Consider the following 26531-nt stretch of genomic DNA (forward strand, 5'->3'; position numbering starts at 1 on the left):
GGAATTTATTCCGTAGGGGCAATGCCCATTTACGCAACTGTCACACCACGTATCTGAAAACTGCTTAAGTGGGAAGGAGCATCGCGGCAAGATCGCTTTTATACTAAAGAATGCTCTACAGCAGGGGGCTGCCAAATTGCTACGCTTCCCCCCTTTCAGAAACTCAAAAGCCTGCCCGACTCCACATTTCTAAGATGTCCAATCCAACGCTGCTTAAATAAGCATATGTGCTTGTGCTGGGTCCCTCTCTTTCACTGTACCTTCTAGAGCACAGCACGACCAGCAGCAGGTTAAGTGAGGGTGACTCGTGAGGTACAAACATAGGCATGGGGGTAAAAATGCAAATTTGTTTCCATTAATGAAAATCCTGAACAGGGATTAAATCCTTTTAAAGTATGTCCCCTGAAGAGCACGATGCACAGCCTGAGGGAAACATCTGCAGGAGATCCCAAACAACATCTGTGCCCTGCAGGCCCTAGTTCAGCTCTGCAAAGCCTGTAAGGCTTTCAAACAAAGTTTTTAACCAATGGTCTTAGTCTGGTCTCCTTTTCCATCCACTCCCCCCCCCACCCCCGGCTAAGAGTAATTAGTTTTGTTCCATTGCACTGTTCTACATTAAAAAAAAATTATTTTAAATTGTATTTCAATGTTGAACACCGCCCTGAGCCAAGTATTGGGGGAGGGTGGTCTAAAAATGGAATTCATATATGAATAAATCCTGGATCCTGAGGTGAAAATGAACTCCAGGCAAGCAGAGAAAAGCAGAGGAGCTAGGCACATAAATGAGCCTGACGCAAGGAAGGTTGTCCTGCGTTCTTATTGGCTGAATGCGGCCTTACAGACACAATGTCCCTACACCCTCTTGTGCTGTACTCTGCCCATCCTGCCATATCAGCTTGGGCCACCTCTGTGCTTGTAATAGGTGGACAGCTCAGCATTTGTTTTTGATCACACAGAAACTAAGGGAGCCTTCAGGAATGCATCTGAGCCAGGTGCCTGCAGTCTACCAAGAGCTCCAGTGGCAGATCTGCATTATCAGATTTATGGTTTTTCAGCAGAAGTTAAGATTGAGCAATTCCTCGTCTTACCCAGCAGTTTTCCTCTGTGTGCAATATTACTGGTTTCTGCCACAGCCATCAAGACTTGGGGGGGGGGGTTGGTTTTTGTTGTTAGCAGAACCAAGAATAGAGCCCTGTCCTTCCATATCCTACCAAGAATTCTGCAGCTTTATCAGTCAAGGAATTCTGCATGCACAACACAGAAGACTTTCCCAGCTCTTGCCACAACGCACTGATTCACCCACTGCTGATCCCCCCAACCTCCCTAGTTCAGCCTAGGCAATCCAAATCACACAGTGAAAACAGTAACGAGAGGATCTTACCTGGTATTCAGCATAGTTTTTCAGCCCAATACTTAGGAAAGGTTTGAAGGCATCCATATACTTGAGAAACTCTCCACCCAGCACTAGCCGGAATAAAGGGGGAACAGACAAATGAGGATCAAACGTCTAGAATGGTACAACGGCACGGTTAACAGTCTAGAGGGTTTCTAGATCTAAAACTAGGGAACCCAGTCTACATGTTACTACAAAGAACCAAAACGCTCAGTAGGTGTGCACCAATTACGATGCTGCTGGATTTTTACAGAGCAATGACAGAAAGCCCAGGAACATCATTCAACCACCTGCTTAAGGGCAGCCAGGCCTCCTATCTGTACAGAAGTAGAACAACTGTGGTGCTCTGGCCAATTAAATCATGCACGTTTCCCACACGCTTGCATTTTTTTCCCCAACGTTATTAAAATATGACAAAGAAATAATTAAAGCTGGCCCCCTCAGGTAGGGCAAGTATTAGATCCAGTTACTTATTTTGCAGAGCCTGTTACAATTTGATTTCTTAAGATGACAAATCATCATGTTATCACTCCAGCTTTACAGATCAGGAACTGAGGCTGAGGAAACAAGAACTTCCCAGGACTTCCCTGAGGCCTGCTGAGGTTAAACAATCGCCCAATTTCCTAATCACAGTTAAAGAGACCAGATTCAGTAGCAGCTAAGAGACTCAGTCCTCCTCCTACCCCCATTTGGCTTCAAAGTAATCATAGTTAGCATTAACACCTGAACTGGCAATTTTGCTAGCCACAGATAGCTCTGAAACAGAAGAGGAGGTATGGGAGACAGATCGTCTGCACAAATCCCCAGGGCACTGCCGGCCTTCTAGCCAGTTGGGCAGTGTACTGCGCTCAGACCTAATGAGTAGGTTCCAAATTTAAGTATTTCCCAGGCCATTTCCTATTCATATCCTTCAACAGCCTGCTTTGAAAGACATGTGAACAATCTGTGTCACTAGGCATAGCAACAATATTCTAAATAAAAAAGCTTCCAACTGTGGTGTGACAGCATACACACGCCGCAAGGACTGTGGAGTGCTGCAGCTCAAACTTCTGGATGAATCATACTTTTATTTTTTGCTGCAATGTGGTTATTAGAAGCTTCAGGAAAGAGGTGGGTGAGAGGGTGGGTAGGTAGGTAGGCAGAAGACCTCAATGTGATCCAGAACGCATTCCAAATCCAATGGGAAGCCACTGAATGTGTAAAAACTAGCTGACCTCCTCTGAACCAATTCCATCTTTGCCGCTGTGCAGCTTCTAGGCTTTTGCCAGAGAATCTAACAAGCTTCTGTTTAACTCACACCTGCAGAAGAACCGACAGATACATGCATTTTCTGAAACAGTCCAATTCAAGCTGCAGGTGGGAGTTGGCCAGTTTTTCCCTGCTCCTCCAGGAAAAAACTCCTGGCATACAGAAAAAGTAAAATGTCAGGCAGAAAGTTAGGCCAGCCCCTTCCTTCCTTAACATACCGGTTTTCTGTCTAGAAGACTCAAAGAGATGGGGGGGGGGGAGTAAAGAGGATTCAAATGTGATAAAAGTGCCATCTACAGCCTAATACAGAAGTGGGCAAGCTTTTTGCCTGAAGTGTCAGAAACTCACAGTATCTACCTGCAAAGAGGCTTTCCCTTGATCAAACAATCCAGAGTAAGCTGAGCCCCAGGGGTACTGACAGTGTTCTACCTCAGTCCCTTAGGAGTAGGACCGGCCCTGCGTGCTGGGCAAAAAGGTCTGACATACAGCTGTTTGCCATATGTGTTGGGGTTGCCCACGTCAAAGGAAAGCCTCATTACAGTCAAGTTAGCCGAACATAATATGTGCAGAGCTGTTATTTTTCCTTCAACCAGCTTGAGACTGGTCTTACAAAGATTCAAACTTGACAACCTGATCCTAGGCATTTTGCTTAAAAGGACCATATGAGCAAAGAACTGCAGCTTGTCTTCAGCAAGGAGAATCACCTTTTGGGGGGAATGGGGGGCATTATACGTTTAAACTTGCTCTCCACTCTTCCCTTTCTGTCCTTAGGTTAACAGAGGCCAAATTCAGAACTAGGTCCACTCTTGTTCCCATTGCTGCCAGTAGATCGAAACTATCCTGTCCTCACGTTACGCTATCTAATCAGAAATAGATTATGAGTAAGTGAAGCTACGTCTTATCAATACAGACCATTTAGCTCAGTGCTCCCCATGGCCTCAGGCAATGAAAGGCCTTCTCTAACATGTGTCACCTTAGATTCTTAACAGGGATTGATCCTCAGACCTGTCTGATGGAGACATTCCATCTGTGCAAGTTTTCAGAGAAGGGTCACAATATGGAGCAAGCAAGAGTATTTATTTTGCTCATTTACAAGTTTACAGATTATTCTTATGTTACAAAATAGCTGGGCTCATCTCAGCAGTGATTTTGCTGGTGCAGAAAGGAGGAGAGACCCCATTTCACCCCTGATCCAAGGATAATGAAACCCATTAGATCAAATGCCACAAGGGACATGAACTGCTGTGATCAGGAAGATTTGCCTTTCTTCTCTTTTGGCAGTGGGAAAGCAGATAGGCTCCAATTCACTGTGTCATACTTATTCTGTACTAATTGTTACCCACACTAAAGGCAAGAGAAATCAAACACAGCTAGAACAGAAGGCCATAAAATTCCAACTGCCAGTATAGAGAGGGAGGGAAGGGAAAAAAGGGGGGGAGGAGAGAGAGAGGGAGAAAGAAAGAAAGAAAGAAAGAAAGAAAGAAAGAAAGAAAGAAAGAAAGAAAGAAAGAAAGAAAGAAAGAAAGAAAGAAAGAAAGAAAGAAAGAAAGAAAGAAAGAAAGAAAGAAAGAAAGAAAGAAAGAAAGAAAGAAAGAAAGAAAGAAAGAAAGAAAGAAAGAAAGAAAGAAAGAAAGAAAGAAAGAAAGAAAGAAAGAAAGAAAGAAAGAAAGAAAGAAAGAAAGAAAGAAAGAAAGAGCTATAAGGATGGGAAGATTAGCCATCAATCTCAAAATTCTAAGCAAGGTTTTACATGCTGTAGAGGTGAGAAAGCCAAGTGGCAGTGAGAAGTCAAAACTTCCATTCAGCATTACTCTGTTAGCCCCAACAGACTTCCCCATACCTATGCCTCACATACATCCTCTGCTTTCACCAGCAAGGGATGCTCTTCTCAAGCAAGTAGCCTGATCTTAAGGACAGAGTTGCCATCTTCAAGTAAAAGGCTATTCTTGGCCAACCAAGCCCTACTGGAATGCTGCTGCAATGTCTGCATTCAGCTATATCATGGCTAGAACCATCCCTGTGTCATGCTTTCTCACTTCATCAAGGCCCACACTGTGGCAACTGGAGAAGGCCAAGAACATCCTGGAGATAAGGCAAAATATATCCACACAACCCTCAGTTTGCATGTTTCCCCTTCAAGACCCTCCACCTGCATAAGTTGCTGACCTTCTACTAGTGTGCTGACAGCCATGAGGGCATCCTCCTGGACACCCCCGGATCCTGCTGTGCTTTGGAACATCCTCAGGAGAGAAGCCATCACCACATCGGAGATCTGCAAAGCATCTTGGTGCTGCACCTTACGCAGGACATTCTGAAGTTTGGCAGAAGGAAAGGAGAAGTTAGGCAGAGACTTTCCTCTCGGACTACTTTTCTCCCTCCTGTCGTCACACTGTTCTTACACAGCAACACAAATGGTCATGAATTGTCATGAATTCGGCAGCTCCCAACTTCTGCAGAACAAGTGTGTGTGTGTTTTTGAGGGGGGTGGGAAATCTAGCATTTTGCAGCCCACAGCTTTCACACAATGAGATTTTATTCACCCAGCCCTGACGTTGGGAAGTTCACTTAGGTTTTGTTTTGATTGGCTATTTTGGATTCTAAAATACAGCCCCTTTCACCGGGAAGAATGGAAAGAATGTGCCCTAAAAGCAACTTTAAACTGGTCCACTTAGAAGGGTTTCTCTCTTAGGCTTCAGCACCTACCAGGGCATTTTTTCCAGAGAAAAATTGCTTGGTGTCAGGAGGTGTGGCCCAAAATGCAAATGAGTTCCTGCTGGGCTTCTACAAAAAGCCCCGCGAAACAATGGTGGTGTCAGGGGTGTGGCCTAAAATGCAAATAAGTTCCTGCTGGTTTTTTCTACAGAAAGCCCTGTGAAACAATGGTGACGTCAGGGGTGTGGCCTAAAATGCAAATGAGTTCCCTGCTGGGCTTTTTCTACAAAAAAGCCCTGGTACCTACACCTGCCAACACATTTGCAGAGGAAAGAACTGCTTCCCATGTCACATGAGGGACGCATGCATGGGTTGTGCACTGAGTCGTACACAGTTGCTCAAAAAATTGCTGCACAAGCGCATTTGCATCTTACCCCAGCTTTTGACACTGCCAACAACCACCACCCAGGTTTTAGACAAGGCTAGAAAGAAAACTTCAAAACAGAAAGCAGGATGTAGCTCCGCTATCGTATGGATTAGAGATATTCACCTGTGGGAGTGTATGTACTAAAGATCCACACAACTATTTTATTTAGGTTTGGCTTATTTTGTTATTCAAAAATTGTCCAAATTCTGTAATGCTACAGCATGCTTGGAATCGCAGCTGCATTCAGGTGACATTTAAAGATGGTTTCAGTAGGAACTACTCCTACTGGCAAGTTTGTTGCCTAACCAACTGGGATGAAATTTTCAGGGGATCCTATCTCTCACTCCGTCCTCAAGGTCATCCCTCCTCAACTTTCAGGCAGCATTAAAATAATCCTCAAACATCTGCGTACAGTGCAGAGAGAAGTCTGGGGGATTACAATTTGCTTTTCCTTATCCACATAGCTTTTGTAAAAGCAGTCCCCCCCCCACCTCACAGTACATAGAGGAACAGGAAGTTTTATGCATAATTGGGTCCCCAAGGACTGCTTTTAGAAGAGGAGAGAACTGATCTAGTTCTTGACTCTGAGGTTTGGTTTTTAATAGTGTGTTAACTCTATGCTCTGCAAAGCAGACTGGGTACCCATCCTTGGAAATGGAAGGAGATAAGAACGTACAAGAGAGCTGGCCTTTGGCTGCTCTCCCCCTCTGGCACAGCAGGCCTTCCCACCTGACAGTGTATGTAAACAGAGAGGATATACTTCAGTTCAGAGGTGGCAAGAAGAGCAATGAATTGGATAGGTTAAAAGAATTCCCCCTCCACACACACACACACACTTGCGGCTAACTCCAAATAGCTGGAACAGGGCAGGCAGCAGCCCCATTCAGCCAGCAGTTTCCCCAGGCAGTGATGTGATTGGAAAAAAGCTGTACACAGCCAGAGACAACACTGTGGGGTGCAAACACAGACTATGAGTTAAACTGGAGGGGATACTCTCAGGCACAGGTCAGCTTTTGCTAAGCCCTGCCCCAAAAGAAAATGTAGAGACTGTGTGGCAAAACTGAAAGAGCAAAGAATTTCACAGAAACACCACCTGGGGCGGGGAGGGGCAGATCTCGTCTAGGCAGTCAGTCCAGATTCAAAGATCTGAGGTAACATCGCTTGCGTCAGTTAGCCTTGCAAAAGTTAACACAGCATGCCTGGATTGGATTTTGTTCTGGACTGCACACTCCAATTAGCGAAGACAGTAGAAACTGACTTTTTGGTGTCTTAGGATTTATCGGTCCTTCCACTCAGAGTCACTAAGATTTATAGGCCCTTCTATTAAGAGTCACCAGATGTTCTCACCAACTCCTCTAGAGGGCTGCTTATCTGCTACAGCAAAACTAACAAGTCTGATGGCATCCTGAAGACTTCATTAAAAATACACATTTATTCCTACCAATGTATAATCTCCATAACTCCCGAAGGAGGGCATGTTTTGATTAGCTAGCAGCTAGTTAACTAGGAATAAGTGTCTAGCATTCCTTAATCACTCAATGTACTTGAAACATTTTCTTAATCTTCTAATGCCAGCCCCATCTCATTATAGACAGGAACTATATTGGGGAGGGGAAGAACTGAGAAAAAGGAGCTTTGTCTATAGCTATGTCACCACCCTAACTCCTCTACAGCTAGGTCACCACTCTAACTTAATCATTACATTAGATGGTCTAAATTCCATGCGGAAATTTTCTAATTCAAGGCTTTTTTGGCAATCTTAGAAGGGGGGGGGGGGGGGAAGGACATTCAAACTGAAGAGGCCTTTGTATATACATATATATTTAATATATATATATTTTACACATCAAGGGTCCCCAAACATTTCAAGCCCATTTTTCAGAAGGTGCAATGAACACCACCCCAAAATGGCTAACGGGAGCAAAGCCACATACCTGCCAGGGAGGGGAAGGAAGGGAGAAGGAAGGGGAAATAAGTCTTGTACTAATCAGTCCTCCACGTCCTCTAGTGGCCACAGCTGCCATTGCATGAGGGCTGCCAATGACAAGCCCTGCCTTAGAATGCCAATGACAAGCCCTGCCTTAGAATGTCCCTGCTAGCTTCTTGGAAAGCTTGGTCGGCGCCAGGTAAAGTGGTAGGAGAAAACAAAATGACCACAGGCACTATACCGGGGAAACATGGCTCACATGTTAAAAATGATTCTCTCAATGTAAGACACAATTCAAATGGTTTCCTCTTGAACATTTCCCCCCTCACGAATCCTGTTGTGGAATGCTTTCTCAAAGAGAAGGGCAAGGTTTTTACCTGCAAAGTGGCGCACAGCAGAGACTGAAGGTCGTTGAACTGGATTCTGTCAGATGTACTCTGGATATGGGACTGGGGAAGAGAAGACATCCTTTTAGCCCACAAAAGAAGCCCGCTACAGCTGTACCCTCAGAATGAACTGTGGCCTCAAATCCAACATTTAAAGTAGCATATGTGACTGGAGTGAATACAAGTTTATGCAAGCTACAAGGCGGGCTGAAAAACAGCTAAATATCAAACCAGGCTCACAAAAGTAGTTCTGGTAAACTGGAGAGGTGTCCCAAAGTTTCCATTCCAACAGGCGTGGAGCCTTCCTCATCAAGAGGAGCCTGTCGTTAGTGAAGCCCGCCTCTTCTGCTTGAGCAAGGCTCCTTCCACCAGTGTAAGGCTGGCCTGCACTGCAGAAAAGCTTTGCTTTTCAAACAGAAAATTCTGGATCCAACCCAATGTTTGTTTTAATACAGTTACATGGGTGTACCTAAGAGTCCAGATATATAGTCAGATAATAGATCTGCTGCCTTCAGGAACATCTTTTAAAGATTCTTTGACCCAACACCAGAGTTTAGAAACCCTCAGACAGTTGTCTGAGCACTACAGAAAACATGCATTGTCACAAAGGCACAAAGTTGCCCGGTCTCCACTCATTTGTTGGGGCCCTATTTCCAAACAAGACAAGCTTTTGCTCTCCAGCCAACCTCCATTTGAAGGACTTGCTGTAGCCGTTCCATGATAACTAAAGTTGTTTTCTGGACAGCTGGATAGCAGTCCTTGGCGCTGTTCTTCACAATCTCCATCAGAGCTTCATAGGCTGCACTCCTCAGGTTATTCTGGTGTCCATCAGGCCTTTAACAAGAAACAGAAAAAAACATTAGTTTCCTAGAACACACAACGCTGGTCACCCCAGCACCATTTAACCTGTATTTTTCATATTTCAGAATCCTGCTGAAAGAGGGGCAAATGGAAGACTGTTCAACTGAAAAGAGTCGGATTAGAGATTTCATTGGTGAAGTGACACCTAGACCATAACGCACCTCATGCAAAATTGTTTTATGCAGCTATCCCTAAATTTGCTGACACACAACTTTTTCTCATCCATGACCACATCACAAGGGGTCTTAAGAGCACAGCCAGCAGTGTTTGAAAAGCAGCAGCAACACACAAACTGAGCTCTTCACAAAGGAAGGCAAGGTGACAATACAACTCGGGGTTGGCCTTGCAGAAATTTTAGAAGAAGAAGAAGAAGATATTGGATTTATATCCCACCCTCCACTCCGAAGAGTCTCAGAGCGGCTCACAATCTCCCTTACCTTCCTCCCCCACAACAGACACCCTGTGAGGTGGGTGGGGCTGGAGAGGGCTCTCACAGCAGCTGCCCTTTCAAGGACAACCTCTGCCAGAGCTATGGCTGACCCAAGGTCATTCCAGCAGGTGCAAGTGGAGGAGTGAGGAATCAAACCCGGTTCTCCCAGATAAGAGTCCGCACACTTAACCACTACACCAAACTGGCTCTCCAGCTGCTGAAGAGGATTGACATTTGACCACGTTCAGCAATGGGATTGTTGGGAATGACTGAAAAGGCATATGATACAACAACCACACTAAATCCAAGCAAGTCCAGATTTGGCTGATGACTGCAAGACAGGCCTCCTGGGACCCCTCTGTAAGTCAGCCTTTGTTCTATAAGGACGAAAGGAAGGATCTGAAACAAAATTCTGGAAGGTACGTAGGAGGGCACTCCTTGAGTAAGTAGCGGCAAGTCAAGCCAGTCGTCTGAGCACTTTGAGGGAATCATGCATTTAACTATGGCTGGAATTGAACTCAGTTAATTGAAACGTGTCCGGGAACAAACCACAATGAAGAATCTCCAACAGAAAAATGATAATCAGCCAAACATAAGCAGAGTTAGTATGTGGACCAACAGTGAATTGCAGGGTATACAGACAGATTTTTTTCCCAGCCCAGAACTATAATTAAGGCTACAGAGAGGGCAAGATGACCTGTAGAAAATATAGCCAGTTCAGTCTCGATCCACTACATTCTGATGCCCACGGACAACAGCAGTTCTCATAATCTTGAGAGCTAGAAGTCGTAATAAAGGCAGCTGAATAGTTTATTCCATAGCATTCACAATGCAGCTATGGTTAGGTTTCACAGGCGTTGCACTTGTAAATCCAACAGATCACAGACCAGAATGGGGCTGACATACCTGCTTGAGCAAAGTTATTTACTGATACAATTGAACTCCACTACAACAACTGAAAGTGTAAATATCAGAACCGCGAAACATCAAGCTGTCCCACTGGAGCATAAAAACACTGTATGAAATGGATAGCCAGTGAACACCGTTTAGCAGCATACTGGAGAGTTTCAAGTGATGTACAGTCAGTAGTTTTAAATCCTTGCCGGATCATGCTAGTTTTCTACCTAGTGCAGAATCCTGTTTCACACAGCAGGTAACCTGTTGCCCTGAAGGGCCAGCAAACAGCTTCAAAAGGTCATGGCCTTTCCCTGTTATTACAGCCTAGCACTAGATTTCAGAGGCATATTGCCTTCAGATGTGGAGATTTCCTTCACTAACCATAGCCAGTAGCCATTGATGGATCTATCCCTCCATGGATATAGAAGGTAATATTGGATTTATATCCCACCCTCCACTCCGAACCTCAGCGGCTCACAATCTCCTTTATCTCCCCCCCCATAGACACCCTGTGAGGTGGGTGGGGCTGAGAGGGCTCCCACAGCAGCTGCCCTTTCAAGAACAACCTCTGCAAGAGCTATGGCTGACCCAAGGCCATTCCAGCAGCTACAAGTGCAGGAGTGGGGAACCAAACGCGGTTCTCCCAGATAAGAGTCCCCACACATAACCACTACACCAAACTATATCCAGTTCCTTTCTAAAGCCATCTATGCCTGTGGCCATCACTACCTCCACCAGTACTGAATTCCACAGTTTAAAGTCTTTCCTTTTGTCTATCCCATATTTAGAATGAATAAGAACCTGGGATGTGTGATTCTCCAAGAAGATCCACAGGAAGATGAGAAGACCGCCTTAATTCAAACTTATACTTTCAACCAAATGTGGTTAAGCACAGAACTCAAGATAGCTCTTTAAAAAAGAAAAGAAATGCTGGGATGTAAGGATTACCAAGATATGAAGAAAATGGTAGGACAAGAAACCTAAGGGATTTTTAACAAATGCTTTATTAAAAATGAAAAGTTGCCAGTAATCCAACTGCAAACCAAGGACAGATTTATGCCAGAACCCTAAATCCACAGGGCAGGGCGCTCCTCCATGTCTTTATTACTTACTGTGAGACCTCATGTGAGTTACTTCCTAATACTGGACTCACAGCAAAGCTTTGAATATGGTTAGAAATTTCAGTTCATCCAAAATGCAGCAGCCAGGCTATTCTCAGAGGCAGAATACATACACAGATAGTACCACAACAGTGGATCTGCACAGGCTGCCCGTTTGTTTCTGAGCACCTCACATATGGGATGCCATTCCCTTAAGGCTTGCCCAGCTCTTGTAATGCTTTATTTTAGGTGCCAGACCAAAACAATTTCCATATACCCTGGGCTTTTAATTAAGGAGCTGGTTTTTCAAGCACTATTATTTTAGCATACAAAGCATTATTTCAAGCTGTCAGTGGTTAGCTTTTATGATGGATTGTAATTAATTGATTTTTAATGTTTTGTAAGCCTCCTTGAGCAAGTGCCTACAGAGACAGCATAGAATTTGTTTAAATAAACCAAATATCCAGATACATTGGCAAGTTGTCTCAATTGTGACTGTACAAGATGGTTTGTCCAAATACCCTTTTTTGTTTACTCCAGAATTGCTTTCTAACTTCAATTTTTATTTTTTCTTACTTTTCACTTGGCAAAAATTAAATACACGTGTGCTGTGGAAGCATAGGATGCAACAGTTTGTAGCTCTCTCCAGTAAAGACACCCATGCTTTCAAATTTCATAAATGTGTCCAACATTAACAATTCTATAGGTTAACTTATAACTGATGCATTTTATGTTGTTAAATCCATAAAAAGAGGTTTTGGGGAAGTAATGATTAATACTTCATTCCCCCCTAAACTTGTGTTTTTTCTGTGGCTTCACAATTTCTAGAAATTTTACATCTCTAGAAGGCACAAGAATGGCTGCAGGAAAGGGTATTCCACAGAGGGAACTATCTGGTGGCCTCAGCGAGAAAGGAGGTCATCTGGTGGCCTCAGCGAGAAAGGAGATCAACGAACTACACAAATAAACCTTGTGGCCAGTCTTACTTCAGAAGGGGAGAGAATACAAGACAGGACCTGGATGGAAGACTGGAGACTCTGGACAGGTTGACAGAAGCACAGGTGGTCCTTGAGATACCTTTAGCAACCCAAAATGGTCTGGCAGCAGGTATAGTAAAAGTCTCTTTGAAAGCTTGTGTGATGAAGCAAGGTAGCAATGCAGGGACGGCTTACAGTTACCTGTCTGTGGTCTCCAAGAGCTTTTGAACTATTAGTTCAAATGATGATGATAAACAATATGTTGCTGGTTCTTCCTGATCATCGGCTACATCAGCGGCCTCATAAGCTGCTTCTGCCAAACTGGTGAAAGCCTGAAAGCACAAGTCGCAGTTTAGGGGGATGCAACGTGAACCCATAATCCTTTTCAAGGTTGAACCAGTAGCCCCTCTAGTCCAAAGGGCCCAATAACATATTTTCTGTTATCTTTTCCACACCACCAATCGCTTCCTTCACACAAGCAGCTCTCTTATGCAAAAGAATCAGCACAATCACTACCCACTGTTTCACCTGTTAAGAAGACTGAAGATTGCAGATTTATAATCCGCCCTTCTCTCTGAATCAGAGACTCAGAGCGGCTTACAATCTCCTGTATCTTCTCCCCCCCACAACAGACACCCTGTAAGGTGGGTGGGACTGAGAGGGGTCTCACAGCAGCTGCCCTTTCAAGGAGAACTGCGATAGCTATGGCTAACTCAAGGCCATTCCAGCAGCTGCAAGCGAAGGAGTGGGGAATCAAACCCGGTTCTCCCAGGTAAGAGTCCGCACGCTTAAACCTCTATGCCAAACTGGCTCTAATAAAGTCAACCAACCACCTTTGGGAACAACAGCTTTTCACAGATCATACACGGATGCTTCAAATACTTGCCCCCCTTTCCCCAGTGAACTCCGCAAGTCAATTCCCCCTGCCCCCCAATCCCACCTTACCCAGCACACATTTGATGCCACTCTTGGCTCTGCACTCAAGCCTTCAATTAGACACTGCAGCAGTGGAGCGAGGTAAATATCATTTATGGCTGCTTCAGGAAGCAGCTCGCAGATCCGACCCACAGTCCACGCAGTCGTGTCCCTGACCACTACGCTGGGGTCCTTCATTAATTCTATTAGAGTTGGCATTGCCTAGGAGAGAAGAGAGCAGTTAAGCTGAAGTCAAACCATACACTGCAACTGGATCCTTTTCAATCATGGAACTCAAGAGATTCATATGAATCCAGCCCACTGTCCAGTCCTAGTATCCTGTCTTACACAGTGGCTAATCAGTTGCTCTGCAGGGCCCCAATAGGGCGGAGATACCAAGACTACCCCATGTTGCTTTTCAGCATTGGAATCCAGAGGTTTACCACCTCTAAATGTGGAGAAACTCCTTAGTCATCAAGGAGAGTAGTAACTGATGAGTCTATCCTCCATGAATTTGTCTAGCCATTTGTTAAAGCTTTCTCTGCTAGTGGCATGCCTTCACACTACAACATGGAGTGAATCATTATTTCCTTTTGGTCGTCCTGATTCACTTGCCCAGCATCTTAATTTGATGACACCTGAATTCTAGTATTATGGAAGAGGAAGAACACGGTGTATCTAGCTCCACTTTCTTCACTCCATGGTCGATTTTATAAACTCATTTAGAGAAAAGATTTTTAAAAAAACAGACTCTTGAGCCTTTCCTCATGGGAAAGGTACTTCAGCCTCTTAACCACCTTAGCTGCCCTCTTCTGTACTTCCTCCTGGATCCGCCTTGACCCTGCTCCAAGAATTCCAACAAAAATTTTAAAAATTGCACTACTCTTTACCAGAATGAACTGCACTGCAGTACAAGATGGGTGTATGTTCTAGCTACTGAGCAGGTAGGAAGAACATGTTGGAACAGGGATTTGGTGTAACCAGGTACAGTACTCTTCATATCCTCACAAGTGGTTTGGAGACAATCTGAATGGCAAGAATAGCTGGATGCTATGATAGTTATGCCTCCAGCAGCTGTTCTACCTCATTATACTAATCCTATGCAGTCTCATTAACGGGTTTCTTCCTGAATCAACACAAGATAAACAGGGAAGGAGTATTAATTAGGGAAGCATCTGTGAGTAATCAAGGTCTTCCTTTTCTCCTTTGAAAGGGCACTTGCAAGTTAAATTGCAAAAATAATCTAATGCTTTATGAAAGGGGTGGCCAACGGTAGCTCTCCAGAAGTTTTTTGCCTACAGCTCCCATCAGCCTCAGCCAGCATGGCCAATGGCTGGGGCTGATGGGAGCTGTAGGCAAAAAACTTCTGGAGAGCTACCGTTGGCCACCCCTGCTTTATGAGAAAGGCAATGGGGCCCATTGAGATTGTTTGGGCAACGCATGACTTGTGGGCGTGACCTCCGTAATGCCCCCAACAAAATGCAGACAGCACTGAAGCAGGATAACTGCTTTACGAGAAGTTGGTAGGAGTGCTACAGATGTATATACATATGGTGGGATCCCAAAGTTCTCTGGTGGGTTCCACTGGCAGAGGAGGGAAGGGCAACTTTTGCAAATTCTGCCACTGGAGAGAGACCCCTTCCCCACTTTGGACTTATGCTGTTCCTAAAGGTCACCTGTCCCCAAAACCAGAATTACAAGGCAATGCCACAGGAACAGGAAGCAGGGAAGTGCCACTCTCCACCTTCACTCCACTAGTAGCATTTCAGCCCGTGTTCTTCAAGGATCTCTTCTTTGAAGGCAATAAAATGACTTCTGGTCAGTAGCTGAATCCTGAATCCTAATTCCAGAGGCATGGCCTCCTCATAGTTCCCTTGTGTGTTAAACAGGTATCCACTCCGGACCAATGTTCCCTCTAAGCTGCAGAGGCTTGTGAGCAAAAATTCTACTTCGTAAGCTACTGGCATTAAAGCTGTGAGTTACTGCATAAATTATTGTGCTCTGAGTTCATCCTTCCTGAGCTAAGACAAAAATGTGTGAGCTGGAGGCTAAAAACCTGTGAGCTAGCTCTCGCTAACTCAGCTTAGAGGGAACACTGCTCCAGACCTAGAATTGCTCACCTGAATAACAAGAGGTTTGAGTTGGTTGGGCTCAGGCCCTTCCAAAATGCACCCAAATGCCATGACTGCAGCATCTCGGTATCGCCAGTCAGGGTTCTTTATGTGTTCCTTGATGAAAGGCAGAACGTGGGGGACGATATCATCTTCACAACAGTTAGCTAGGAGCATGAGGCAGACCCCGGCTGCTTTGCAGGGATTCCAGTCGTCATCATCGTCATTTTCATCCTGAGAAGGCCACGGGAAGAGGAAGAGAGGAGATAGCACCCCAGTAAATTCTCCCTTGCATAGACTTTATTTTTTAAAGATATGGACATTTCACTTCAGCCTCATAAGGTCCTGACAACCCACACACCTGGGTGAGCTATGGGAAGTTATTAAGTCCCTGCCCACTAGAAATTGTTATCTCTATAACTAAAAGGCTACCCCCTCCCATTTCAAGTTACTGTTTACGTTTCTGAACACTACCATGTGGCGAATGCTTTACAAAACACAAAGTGCTTTCTCACAGTATATTCCACAGTGAATTGCAGAGTGGAGTTTGATGCGCACACCCTTATGCTCATAAAAGTGCCAGTTTTTTTCTGTTGCATGCACGAGTAAAAGCAAAACCAGTGGCAGGAGGAATGGCTCCTCTGAAGAAGAGAGGGACAGAGTGGGACAGCCCTGCAGTTAATGCTGGAACTAAAGATTTCATTTAGTGGAAGGAGATGATGATTTTGCAGAAATATATACCAGAAACACCCACACAAGCCCTCCAAGCACATGTATTTTAGTACCTCACAGCAAACACACAACAAAGACTAATCAGAAGGGCCCACTGTCATATATGCAACTGGGTGAACTCTTCTGAGCAAAAATTCTACTTTGTGAACTACTGGCATTAAAATTGTGAGCTACTGCATAAATTAGTTTGCTCTGGCCCCATTCTCCCTGAGCCAAGACAAAAATGTGTGAGCTGGAGACTAAAAAACTGAGCTAACCTCATACTAACTCAGCTTAGAGGGAACACTGGTTATGAGATGCAACAGTTCAATACCAAATGAGCAATAAATGTCTGGGGACACCTTCAGTCTCAGATAATTAAAATGCTGCATCACTGATCAGCGTGGTGCATGGTTTCTCATCATTGACCAAAGTCTGCCACAGATCATTCAAAGCTCTTACACAGAAGTCATCAGAGAAGCCAGAGAATAGAAGGGGGACATTATTATATACGGTCTTCTTTTCAGAAATGAATATAGTTCTAGATGCTTCACGCCATGAACCTCGCTACTCTGGAGAAAGGGATTTTTCAAAACCTCATTGCTTACCTGCTTGGTCAGGGTCTGCGTGAGAATTGGGATGAGATACTGTAGGGCGCCCTTAGCGTAGAATTTGCTAGTGTGCTCTGGAGGCCTTCCTTGCTCTGCTGCCTAGGAGAGGAAAAAAATGGACTCAAGAAGCACTGGTTTGAGTAGACAGGTACTGGATGCCTATTTCAGGCTCTTCAATACCACACATTTTGCAAAGATGACACTGGGGGAAAAGCCATAATTAAAAGTTATTTTCATATGTGTCGCTTTGGTTCTGAATGCATGCAGATACTGAGTGTATCAACCACGTAACTGGTGATCTTATGTACTGAGTCATGTGCACCCAGATGGGAAAGAACTGGATACAAATCCCAGTTCAGCCCAAGCTCCTCACAAGCCAGGACACACTCACTCAGTTCCATAAACTACAAAATGTGTATCTTCACACCACAGCATTGCTGTTATTAATGCGACAATGCAAACTTGCTACTGGCAGACTCTGCCATAGCGGGAAAGTATGCTGCATGTAGAGTGTTTCAGGAAGTCGCATGTCCTGGAAGCACTTCCTACTGGCAAGGCTTAGTCTCTGAATTCGTAGGAGATCAATGCATCATCGTAGTCAGAGTGGTGCATGTTGTCTCATCATTGACCAAAGCCTTTCTACTGAAGTCAGAAATAGCATCTCCAATCAGTCTCAGCTGGAGGAACAAGCTGCTGGGCAAGCTTCTAACTCACCTCTGATGCTTCGATAGCCAAGTCCATTTCTTCATCACAGACGTTTGACCAGAACTCAATTCCTTGCAGAGCCACTTCATCTATTTCACTTTTCATGGCTTCAATTGTGATCTTTGGGGAAAAAATCCAAAAGGGTCATTGTTTGGGCTCTAGCCAAAGAAACTCTTATGGGTCTTTTGCTATAGGCTCCCAGACTTGAATACTCACAGCGAAAAGTGCAGGGCCCATATATGTCTCCATGTACTGATAATAGAGGGACATTATCTTCACCAAGTTCTGTAAGGCAGCTACTCGCACCTTTAAAAAAGCAAAGGGAAAAAAATGGGTCTCATTGTCCTTATGGATGCTTTGGGAGACAAAGCAGCTTTACTGGGGCACTAGTTACAGTGCAGGAATACTGGCCTGAGAAAACTAGCATTCAAATTCTATCAGTTAACCCTGCGTTCCTCAACTATAAATAAAAAGTTTCTAGTGGGAGACCAAAAACAAGATAATGATTGTGAAGTATTAAGTGCCAGAGAAATAATCTTGCTGTGGCATTTTTCTGCCAGTGTCACTTCAAAGGAACAGAGCTTAATTATCCGTAAGAAAAATTCACAGCTTTGCTAATCTAAGGAGAAAAAATAGTAATATCATAAGCTAGGTTTGCTCAACGAGCATGTTTGTGAATCACGGGTCAAGCAGCAGCAGCCACCTTTGTCCACTACCACGCTAAAATACCACCTCTTGTGAGATACCCATGTGGCTAAAATCAAGTTTCCACTTTCTTGAAGCTTGTGGTTTGTTTTTTAGCACTGAGACGTGGGATAATTTTGAACACTGTGCTAAACCGGAGCTCAGATAACCAGTTTGATTAAGCTGCTGATTAATGTAAATGCTTGTTACCTCATTTACTCAGGGATACTTAACTTCCAAGCCTGTGAATCCTCATTTTGTAGCTGCTCTAGCTGGCTGTTGCATCTGAATATAGGAATCCTGGGTACGCTGGTAGCACTGTCTTCCACGGCACATTATCTGCAGCTGCAGAGCACAGCTCTTGCTGCAGTCAGCTCTCGCCAACAGCAGTGAGACCAGGATTACCCAGTAGGCTCTAGTTAGCTTTGTCTGTCCACAATATCTGCCACAGTTTGTTCAAAGCATTTAAGCTACAGCCAGTGGCAGCAGTGACACGTGAACACTTACAATTTCCCAAGTAACTAGTCAACACAATCTGCATAAAAAACTCTTAGGTAAAGCTGCTACCTGGAGAGAAAAAAAATATTTCACCAGCACTTTATGTCCCCTCACCCAGATTTCTGATCGCATGTAGAAACCTGTTCTCCCATCCATTTGATGGGGTAATCACTACCAGGTTGACTGTTAGATGAACATCTTGGCATAGTTTCATGGTGAACAGTCACATGGATTCACTTTGTATCTCATAACAGAAATGAAGGCAACTTTTGACAATTCTTTCCTATGACTGAGAAACTGTGACAGCCCTCAGCAAGGACCTTTATTCCAATCACTTCTTGTTCCTTTGGAACCACTCTTAAAAATCGTTTCCAATGTCCAAAGGCACTCAAGGCTACTTATGCAGATTTAAAAAAAAAAAAAGAATTAGCATTAAATAACCATGTTAGAATTGCAGGAGTAAAATGGGCATCTCTCAAACTATTTCAGAGCTGCAAAATAGCAGCAATAAAATTTCAATTAAAACTGCAAATACAGCTATAAAGTAAATTACATGTGGAGGCACGAAAATAATCAGCAGTATCAATCTAAAATAGTATGGAGCATAAGGATTTAAAGAAGGTAAAGTTTGGTAGAAAAAGCCAACACATTTATGAAGATGAAGAAGATATTGGATTTATATCCCGCCCTCCACTCCGAAGAGTCTCAGAGCGGCTCATGTTATGCACCATCCCATTTGGCTACGGGACATAAACCAAGGGGTAAAACTGAGACGTTAGAGAGCTCTGACTGTGCTAATTCAGGCGCTTCTAAAGCAAGCAGTCATGCTTGGAAGGGATCTGTCTGCAGAATCAGAGCTGATCGCCTCACTTTTATAGCAAACCTGAGTACTGTCAGATGATTAATGATCATCCTAACACTTTTTAAAAAGGGAACCTTCATGCAAAAGCATGCTCAGACTTGCTGGGTGTGGGAGACTGAATACTGCTTGCCATTTTTCAGGCAGCACCTGGTTGTCACCGGTGGAAACAAAAATGCTTGCCAGACAGACCTCTGAGAACCACTGGCACGCATTGCCTTTGCAGCAGCACACTGTGTTCACTCACAACTGAAACTGGGCTCTAGTCTCAGTCTAGCCTCTTGAGCAGGCAACGAAGCTCTGGCATCATATTTTACTTCTCTTTGCTTTCCAAACGATTGCCAAGTCACATCACTTCTCATAGCACAACACTGCAAGAAGAATTCACACTCTGCCTTCCTTTGCCAACCTTCAGTAATCTCTTGACTCCAGCTACTGCAAGCCTTCTTCTCAGGCTTTCCTGGGCTGCATTTTAGTTCTCTGCCTCAACCCCAGCCCCAAAAGAGACCTGGAGCTATCAAAGTAATTCACCTTCCCCATTTATCACCATGCTGAAGCCCCTTTGCCCACATCCAGCACAAAACCATCACTGCCTTCAGACCTATCTACTCTCCTGTCCTTATTACCGTGGCCTGTACCTGTCCAAGCTCTGCCACTCTCAACTGCCCTCCCCAAACCCCACATCAGACTGCCTCATTTCCCCTTGTCAGCCATCTGTTGTCAGTCCTTCTGCAAAAACGTTTGTAGTACTAATTTGCCCTCTTCCACAAAACCGTTTCTCCCTCCCACCCCCCATGAAGCCTTTGGAGTAGTCCCTAAATGCTCTTCCCCAACAGTAAACCAAGTGTAAGAACACGCAACTGCTCTTGCTCATTCTTGGCACCCCTCTGGCTGTCTTACCCATATCAGTATTGATTGTGGCCTTTTTTGTGTCAGGGGACCTGTTACCCTCCAACTCTGTAAAAAGAGCATGTACCCAAAGGAGCTGTATTTCCCAATAATGATTTGTCAAATACCGAAGAAAAGGTTGTATCCTACAGAACTGTCCTGCTAGACAAAGTGCTTTCTTCCAAGGCGGAAACATTTTGCAACAGGAGAACACATGAAGCTGCATTATACTGAATCAGACCCTCGGTCCATCAAGTCAGTATTGTCTACTCAGACTGGCAGTGGCTCTCCAGGGTCTCAAGCTGAGGTTTTTCAAGCCTACTTGCCTGGACCCTTTTTTGTTGGAGATGCCGGGGATTTGACCTGGGACCTTCTGCTTACCAAGCAGATGCTCTACCACTGAGCCACCATCCCTCCCCATTGCAAAAAAACACCTCTGCTTGGAGAACAGATCTGCAGGATGAGCCCATCGGAATTCCGTAAGTTTTCCCAAGCTGGTTTTATAAAGAAAGCCTCATGGTTTGACTAGTTTCATACATCAAGACAAGAAACAACTTATAAAGATTCAACTTACCCTTGTATCTGGACACTGCGTTGCTTCACAGACTACTTGCATAATAAAGTGCCTTTCAGACTGGGAAAAGGGAAGAAGTAGCAAAATTAGGATTTAATACATGCACATTTTCCTAGTGTGAAAATATTTTCCCCATTATTACTAGAACCCCAGGAATTCTGGCTTTTATTCAGCTTCTTGAAATACAGGAGCAGAGTTGTCCAAGGAAGCACAGAAGGCTGAAACAAAGACGACTGAAAACTCTAACCCTAAGTCAGATTGAACAACCATCAATTTTCTGTTCTTGAACTTCTTTCTTACAGCACACATCAGAAAAAAGGCAGGGAGAGAGCTATAATCACTAGTCTTCCTTTGACTATTTTACCACAAGACAAGGACTAGAGTGTTTTAGGATAAGTATAACTCCATGCACTCAAGACCCTGGTCTTCTAACAAACCTGTGACAGAATGAATACTCTTATTTAAAAATATTCATGTTAAAATTTATTTCAAACAAAATGGTAAAAGAAATAAAATAATTCAAAAGCCACATGGTTCCACTAAAGCGCTGTATCCACAGAGATTTGTTAAGTACCAGTCTGCAATATCAAACCAAAAGGTAGTAAGCTCTGAACACTGTTCATGAAGTGGAACATGTATCTGGGCACCTACTCTCATTAGGGAAGTGCTAGGTAAGGTCACAAGGAACTTATGTTTGACTGTTGTAAGTCATCTAATTCTGGACAAGAATTTCCATTTCCATCACAGGAATAACAAGATTTGCACTCTGATATATATTGACATTTAGTGACCAAGTCAAACATTGCCATGGGGCCCTAAAAGTAAGCTCAGAAAGTGACATATATCTAGTTTTTTATATTTATGCTCATGGCATGGTAATGCACCCTTTATCTAGAACCAAGGATGACATCTGATTATTAACCAAACCAAACATAACATGCCTGGCACTTTTAATTCCTTAAACAGGGCTTCCAATTTTCACAATTTAGTAACAGACCAAAGCACAAAATTCCAAATGAGTTTGCTACATTCCAGAAGCTTCTGTTCTCTTCTAGAAGAGAAGAGATTGGATTTATAGCCTGCCCTTCACTCCCGAGTCACAGAGCACAGTTTATGATCTTCTTCCTTTCCTCTCCCAACAGACACCCTGTGGAGAGAGCTCTCAGAAAACTGCTCTTGAGAAAACTGTGACTGGAGCAAGGTCACCCAGCAGGTGCATGTGGAAGAGTGGGGAATCAAACCGGTTCTCCTAGAGTCCACGCACTTAACCACCACACCAGATGGGCTCTTCTACATTTCCATTTGCATGGAAACCCTTTTGAGAAGCAAACAGCCTTCATGGAATGGACTCCTTCACTGAATTAACTTTCAGATGTATTGCACCCATTATAATGGAACTGGCTCCCTCTGCAACCTTTTACTGAAGAGGCAAGAATTACAGACCTGCCCCTAGGTTTTCAGATTTCTTTAATGCTTCGCCAGATTAAAAATAGATCAGGCCATTCTAGAAACAACATTAGGACCTGTACAGCCAACATGTGTACCTTTCATTATTTGTCTGGACTACAAACTATTCTGAGGGCTCAGAGAAAGGTAACACAAGGCTCAATTTATGAGCTCGTACTTATCAGCCTGCGTACTTGCTGCATGACCACAGTACACTACTCAACAGTAAACAGTACTACTCAATGCACAGAAAGAAAATATGCAACGAATTCAACTGAGGTTTTTCACGCCTACTTGCCTGTGCACATGCATTTAGAGACAAGGTTATCCAGGCAGTATCACATCCCCACTCGGAGGGCAAAGCATGCAAACCAAGCTTCACAGTAGTTTACTTAGGAAGTGACCTGTAAGCCCCATAGACCCAAGAGACACTGCAGTGCTCCCCACGTGCTGAAGCAACCCCCAATACACAGGTATTCTACTAGCTGACACCATCCAACTAGAAGAAAATCTGTCAGGATGCCTTTAGGGCAAAAACCCACTGAAATGTTCAGTTTTAGTTGATTTAATATTACCTCTCAATTTTTGTATATCACAGGGCAGGTCTCTCATAGCTAGCTTCTAAGAACACAAATCCAAGTCTCAGCAGATCACAATGATGCATCAGGAAACTCAGCATGTAAAGCAAGACTTCTCATCACAGACCATGGATTTATTTCTTGTTCCTATCAGCAGCTTTCATAAGCCTTGCATTTCTTTTTGACCCTCACAGGCACCCACTGCCATGCGCATACACAGGCCTGCTTACCTCTTTGTCAAAATTTGCTTTGGTGAATTCCAAAGAGTTTAGGAGTGCATTGGTAGCCGCTAGCTTCACGTTATTACTTGGTTCTTCTTTTCTCATGCCCTGGATAATGGCCGTCAAGATCTCATTTGACTTGTCCTGAAGCTGTTCTGGGTCCTGAAAGCAGGGATCAGAACAAGATAAACTTCACAAGGAGCAGCAGTTATGCCTCCAGCAAGAGCTCAGCATGGAATTATATCAAGAGGAGTTTCATCAATAGGCTGCTCCAAAAGCATGCAGGTGTCACACAGCATAATTCACAACTTGCTCAAGAGAACAAATAAGAGGCCATTCATGCAGGCACAGAATCATTTAAGACTGATTAAAAAAAGTTTGTCCTGTATTACTTAGGGCTGGCAACCCACCATACCCTGTAGCAGGGGTGGCCAAACTGCAGCTTGGCTCTTTCACACATATTGCGTGGCTCTCAAAGCCCCCACTGCCATGTCAGCAAGCTTAGAGAAGGCATTTCCCTCTTTAAATCACTTCTCCAAACCAAGCCAGTTAGCAGGTTGGAAAATGCACTTAAAAGTTAAAGTTGCTTTCTTTCCACTTCTCTCCCCCCCCCCCTTCCTGTCTTGTGGCTCTGAAACACCTGATGTTCATATCTTGTGGCTCTCAAACTTCTGATGTTTATTCTACGTGGATCTTAAGTTAAGCAAGTTTGGCCACCCTTGCCCTGTATGAAGCACAAATGAAAAACCTTGAACGTTTAAATTCCAACAACTAAAAAACAGTACTGCATCAAAGGGAAGAATTAAGAAAGATTGTTTGTGGCAAGTGTAATAGTAGTTGCAAACAGGGCTAAGAAGAACAAGAAATTGGATTTATATCCTGCCCTATGCTCTGAATCTCAGAGCGGTCACAATCTTTTTTACCTCCCCCCACCCAACAGACACCCTGTGAGGTAGGTGGGGCTGAGAGAGCTCTTACAGCAGCTGCCCTTTCAAGGACAACTCCGAGAGCTATGGCTGACCCAAGGCCATTCCAGCAGCTGCAAGTGGAGGAGTGGGGAATCAAACCTGGTTCTCCCAGATAAGAGTTTGCACACTTAACCAGTACACCAAATTGGCTCTCTAAGGAGACCATGCCCCATCTGGACTCCTAACCCAGGTTACGAAGCATTGTTTATAGGCTCTTCTTCAGAACAGAGATGGCTGGAGATGATATGCCCAAAATACCTTGCTCCATGAGCAGATGTACAACATTCCCAAGTCTGTAGACAGTGTAAGGACTCAAACCAGCTTCAGGAATGAAGCACAAACGATTTGCCCCCGTCTGTGTTTCTGACTCATCAAAAAAAAAAAAAAGCTACTTCTTCTCTCCCCCCACAATCACTGAGATGATGCATCACTCATAGGAGAACAGCCCTGCATATATTTAAGCAAGGGCTGTCACCAAAGATCAAAAACATGCATATAGAGAAGCCATGTGTTTAGAGTTCTTGTTCCTCGTATTTCTGACATACCTAGACCTGCTGAGTGAGATTCTAAATATCACTGACACATTCCCTCACCACTGGGGCTCCCGTTTGTTTATAGCTCAAAGCTTGGAAGCCCCTTGCATTCAATCCTTGATTGGGGATGGGAAGGAGAGAAGGGGGGTGTTAGTAAACGGTGCAGCAAAGGAATTCTGCACACACTCAGAGGAACTATTTTTCTGCCGTGTATTACAGGGTTCATTGTTGGCCATGGAAACATATGCAGTACAGAAGCCTATTGGGTGGAAATTTCTAGTTCCAACTAAGCCATCAAGAGCAGAAGAGAACGGGTGCAGGGGAAAAGCTGGAGAATCAGCATTGCACATGGTGGTACTTACAATATCCTGACAGATGTAACCAATTGCTTCCAATGTTGACTCTTTCATATGCTCTGTGCTGTGCTGATTTGTAACATTGGCTACCAGTTGAGGAATTAGTTCAGGCCATTGATTCATAGGGATTTCTGCACAGGCGATGCCAGCAACGCACTGTGAGGCTGAGCTGGGCCTGTAGGTTTCGGTACCCAAAGTCTGCAAAACCTGTAATAAAACATAGGAAAAGATCACTATACTGGCAAGAGACATCTAAGCACAGTTAGGTCTAAGAGGGAGGAATGTTAAGAGCTACACATTTAACTTCCTTAAACATTTTAATTTCACAGGATATGACTTAAAAGTCAAGACAACAATCTCAACCTCCAATTGTCTTTTCAGGACAGTAAACATTTATTCACAGCTCAGGCAGGAAAAGCAAAGCAAACTGAAGACTGAAGTACTGAATGCAGAATGCAATGTTGTGTATTAGTTACAGAAAGGCAGACAAACTTTGACCCAAACTAATGTTATGAAGAAAAAATTACATACATAATTTTTGACTTCTCGGCGGGCGTTGGCATCGATTGCAAGCCATCTTTGCTGGTGCTGAGCCTTTACATCAGGATCTTTAGAAGTCAGCGAATTCTTGATCTGCAAACCAGCTGCGACTCTGGCAACCTGGCTGTTTCCTGGGTTTGCCAGCACTCTGGACAGTTCCACAAGGAAAGTGGGCTAGTCAACAAGAAAAAAAGATTAAGACTTTTAGTTACTGATGGAAGTTGCATCTTGAGGGAAGAAAGAATTACAGCCAGGGTTCAGTAAATTTAACTGCCAATACTTTCAGTTGAATATAAGCTATCAATTGAATAATCTAAGTATTCCAGGCTGAGTCTACACATGCTCCCTTCTTCACATATATTATGCACTCTCCCTCACCGGTTATTGCTTCTGAATGGTTGTTGTTCAGTTGCACAGTCAAGTCCGACTCTTTGCGACCAGCATCAGGATCTTCTCCAGTAAGTGCTCCGTTCTCATTTTGTGGCCTAAGTATTTGAGCTTCAGCATCTGACCTTCCAGGGAACAGTCTGGGTTGATTTCCTTTAGGACTGACTGATTTGATCTTCTTGCAGTCCAAGGGACTCTCAAGATGCTTCTCCAGCACCACAGCTCAAAAGCATCTATTCTTCTGCGCTCGGCCTTCCTTATGGCCCAGCTCTCACAGCCATACATTACTACTGGGAATACCATCGCTTTGACTATACGGACTTTTGTTGGCAGGCTGATGTCTCTACTTTTATTATACTGCCCAGGTTCGCCATAGCTATCCTCCCAAGGAGCAAATATCTTAATTTCATGGCTACAGTCACCAGCTGCAGTGATCTTGGATCCCAAAAATGTGAAGTCTGTCACTACTTCCATGTCTTCCCCCTCTATTTGCCAAGGTGTAATGTGGCCGGATGCCATGAACTTAGTTTATTAATTGAATCCTCCCCTAGTTATTCCTACTCATGCAAAATAAGAACCAATAGAGTGTGACTTCTACAAGACCACTAAGTCACTTTCCTGTCAAATACAATGGTCTGAATCCTTGTC

General features: G+C 44.0%; 1 protein-coding gene across 2 annotated transcripts in view; it reads right to left on the minus strand.

Annotated features, from left to right (window-relative positions):
- The window catches only part of KPNB1 (karyopherin subunit beta 1), a 39539-nt gene that overhangs the window by 5664 nt on the left and 7344 nt on the right, over positions 1–26531 (minus strand). For both annotated transcript variants that reach the window (XM_060256749.1, XM_060256750.1), the window contains exons 3-16: positions 25488–25670; positions 24963–25163; positions 23109–23261; positions 20855–20914; positions 17568–17657; positions 17361–17471; positions 16644–16745; positions 15334–15558; positions 13244–13435; positions 12500–12630; positions 8720–8867; positions 8025–8096; positions 4808–4952; positions 1382–1464 (exon numbers count right to left, since the gene is read on the minus strand). In XM_060256749.1, the coding sequence (XP_060112732.1) occupies positions 1382–1464; positions 4808–4952; positions 8025–8096; positions 8720–8867; positions 12500–12630; positions 13244–13435; positions 15334–15558; positions 16644–16745; positions 17361–17471; positions 17568–17657; positions 20855–20914; positions 23109–23261; positions 24963–25163; positions 25488–25670 (1896 nt within the window). The remainder of the gene's footprint in view (positions 1–1381; positions 1465–4807; positions 4953–8024; positions 8097–8719; positions 8868–12499; positions 12631–13243; positions 13436–15333; positions 15559–16643; positions 16746–17360; positions 17472–17567; positions 17658–20854; positions 20915–23108; positions 23262–24962; positions 25164–25487; positions 25671–26531) is intronic.

The sequence above is a fragment of the Heteronotia binoei genome, chromosome 15 (assembly GCF_032191835.1).
Source record: "Heteronotia binoei isolate CCM8104 ecotype False Entrance Well chromosome 15, APGP_CSIRO_Hbin_v1, whole genome shotgun sequence".
Taxonomy (NCBI): Eukaryota; Metazoa; Chordata; class Lepidosauria; order Squamata; family Gekkonidae; genus Heteronotia; species Heteronotia binoei.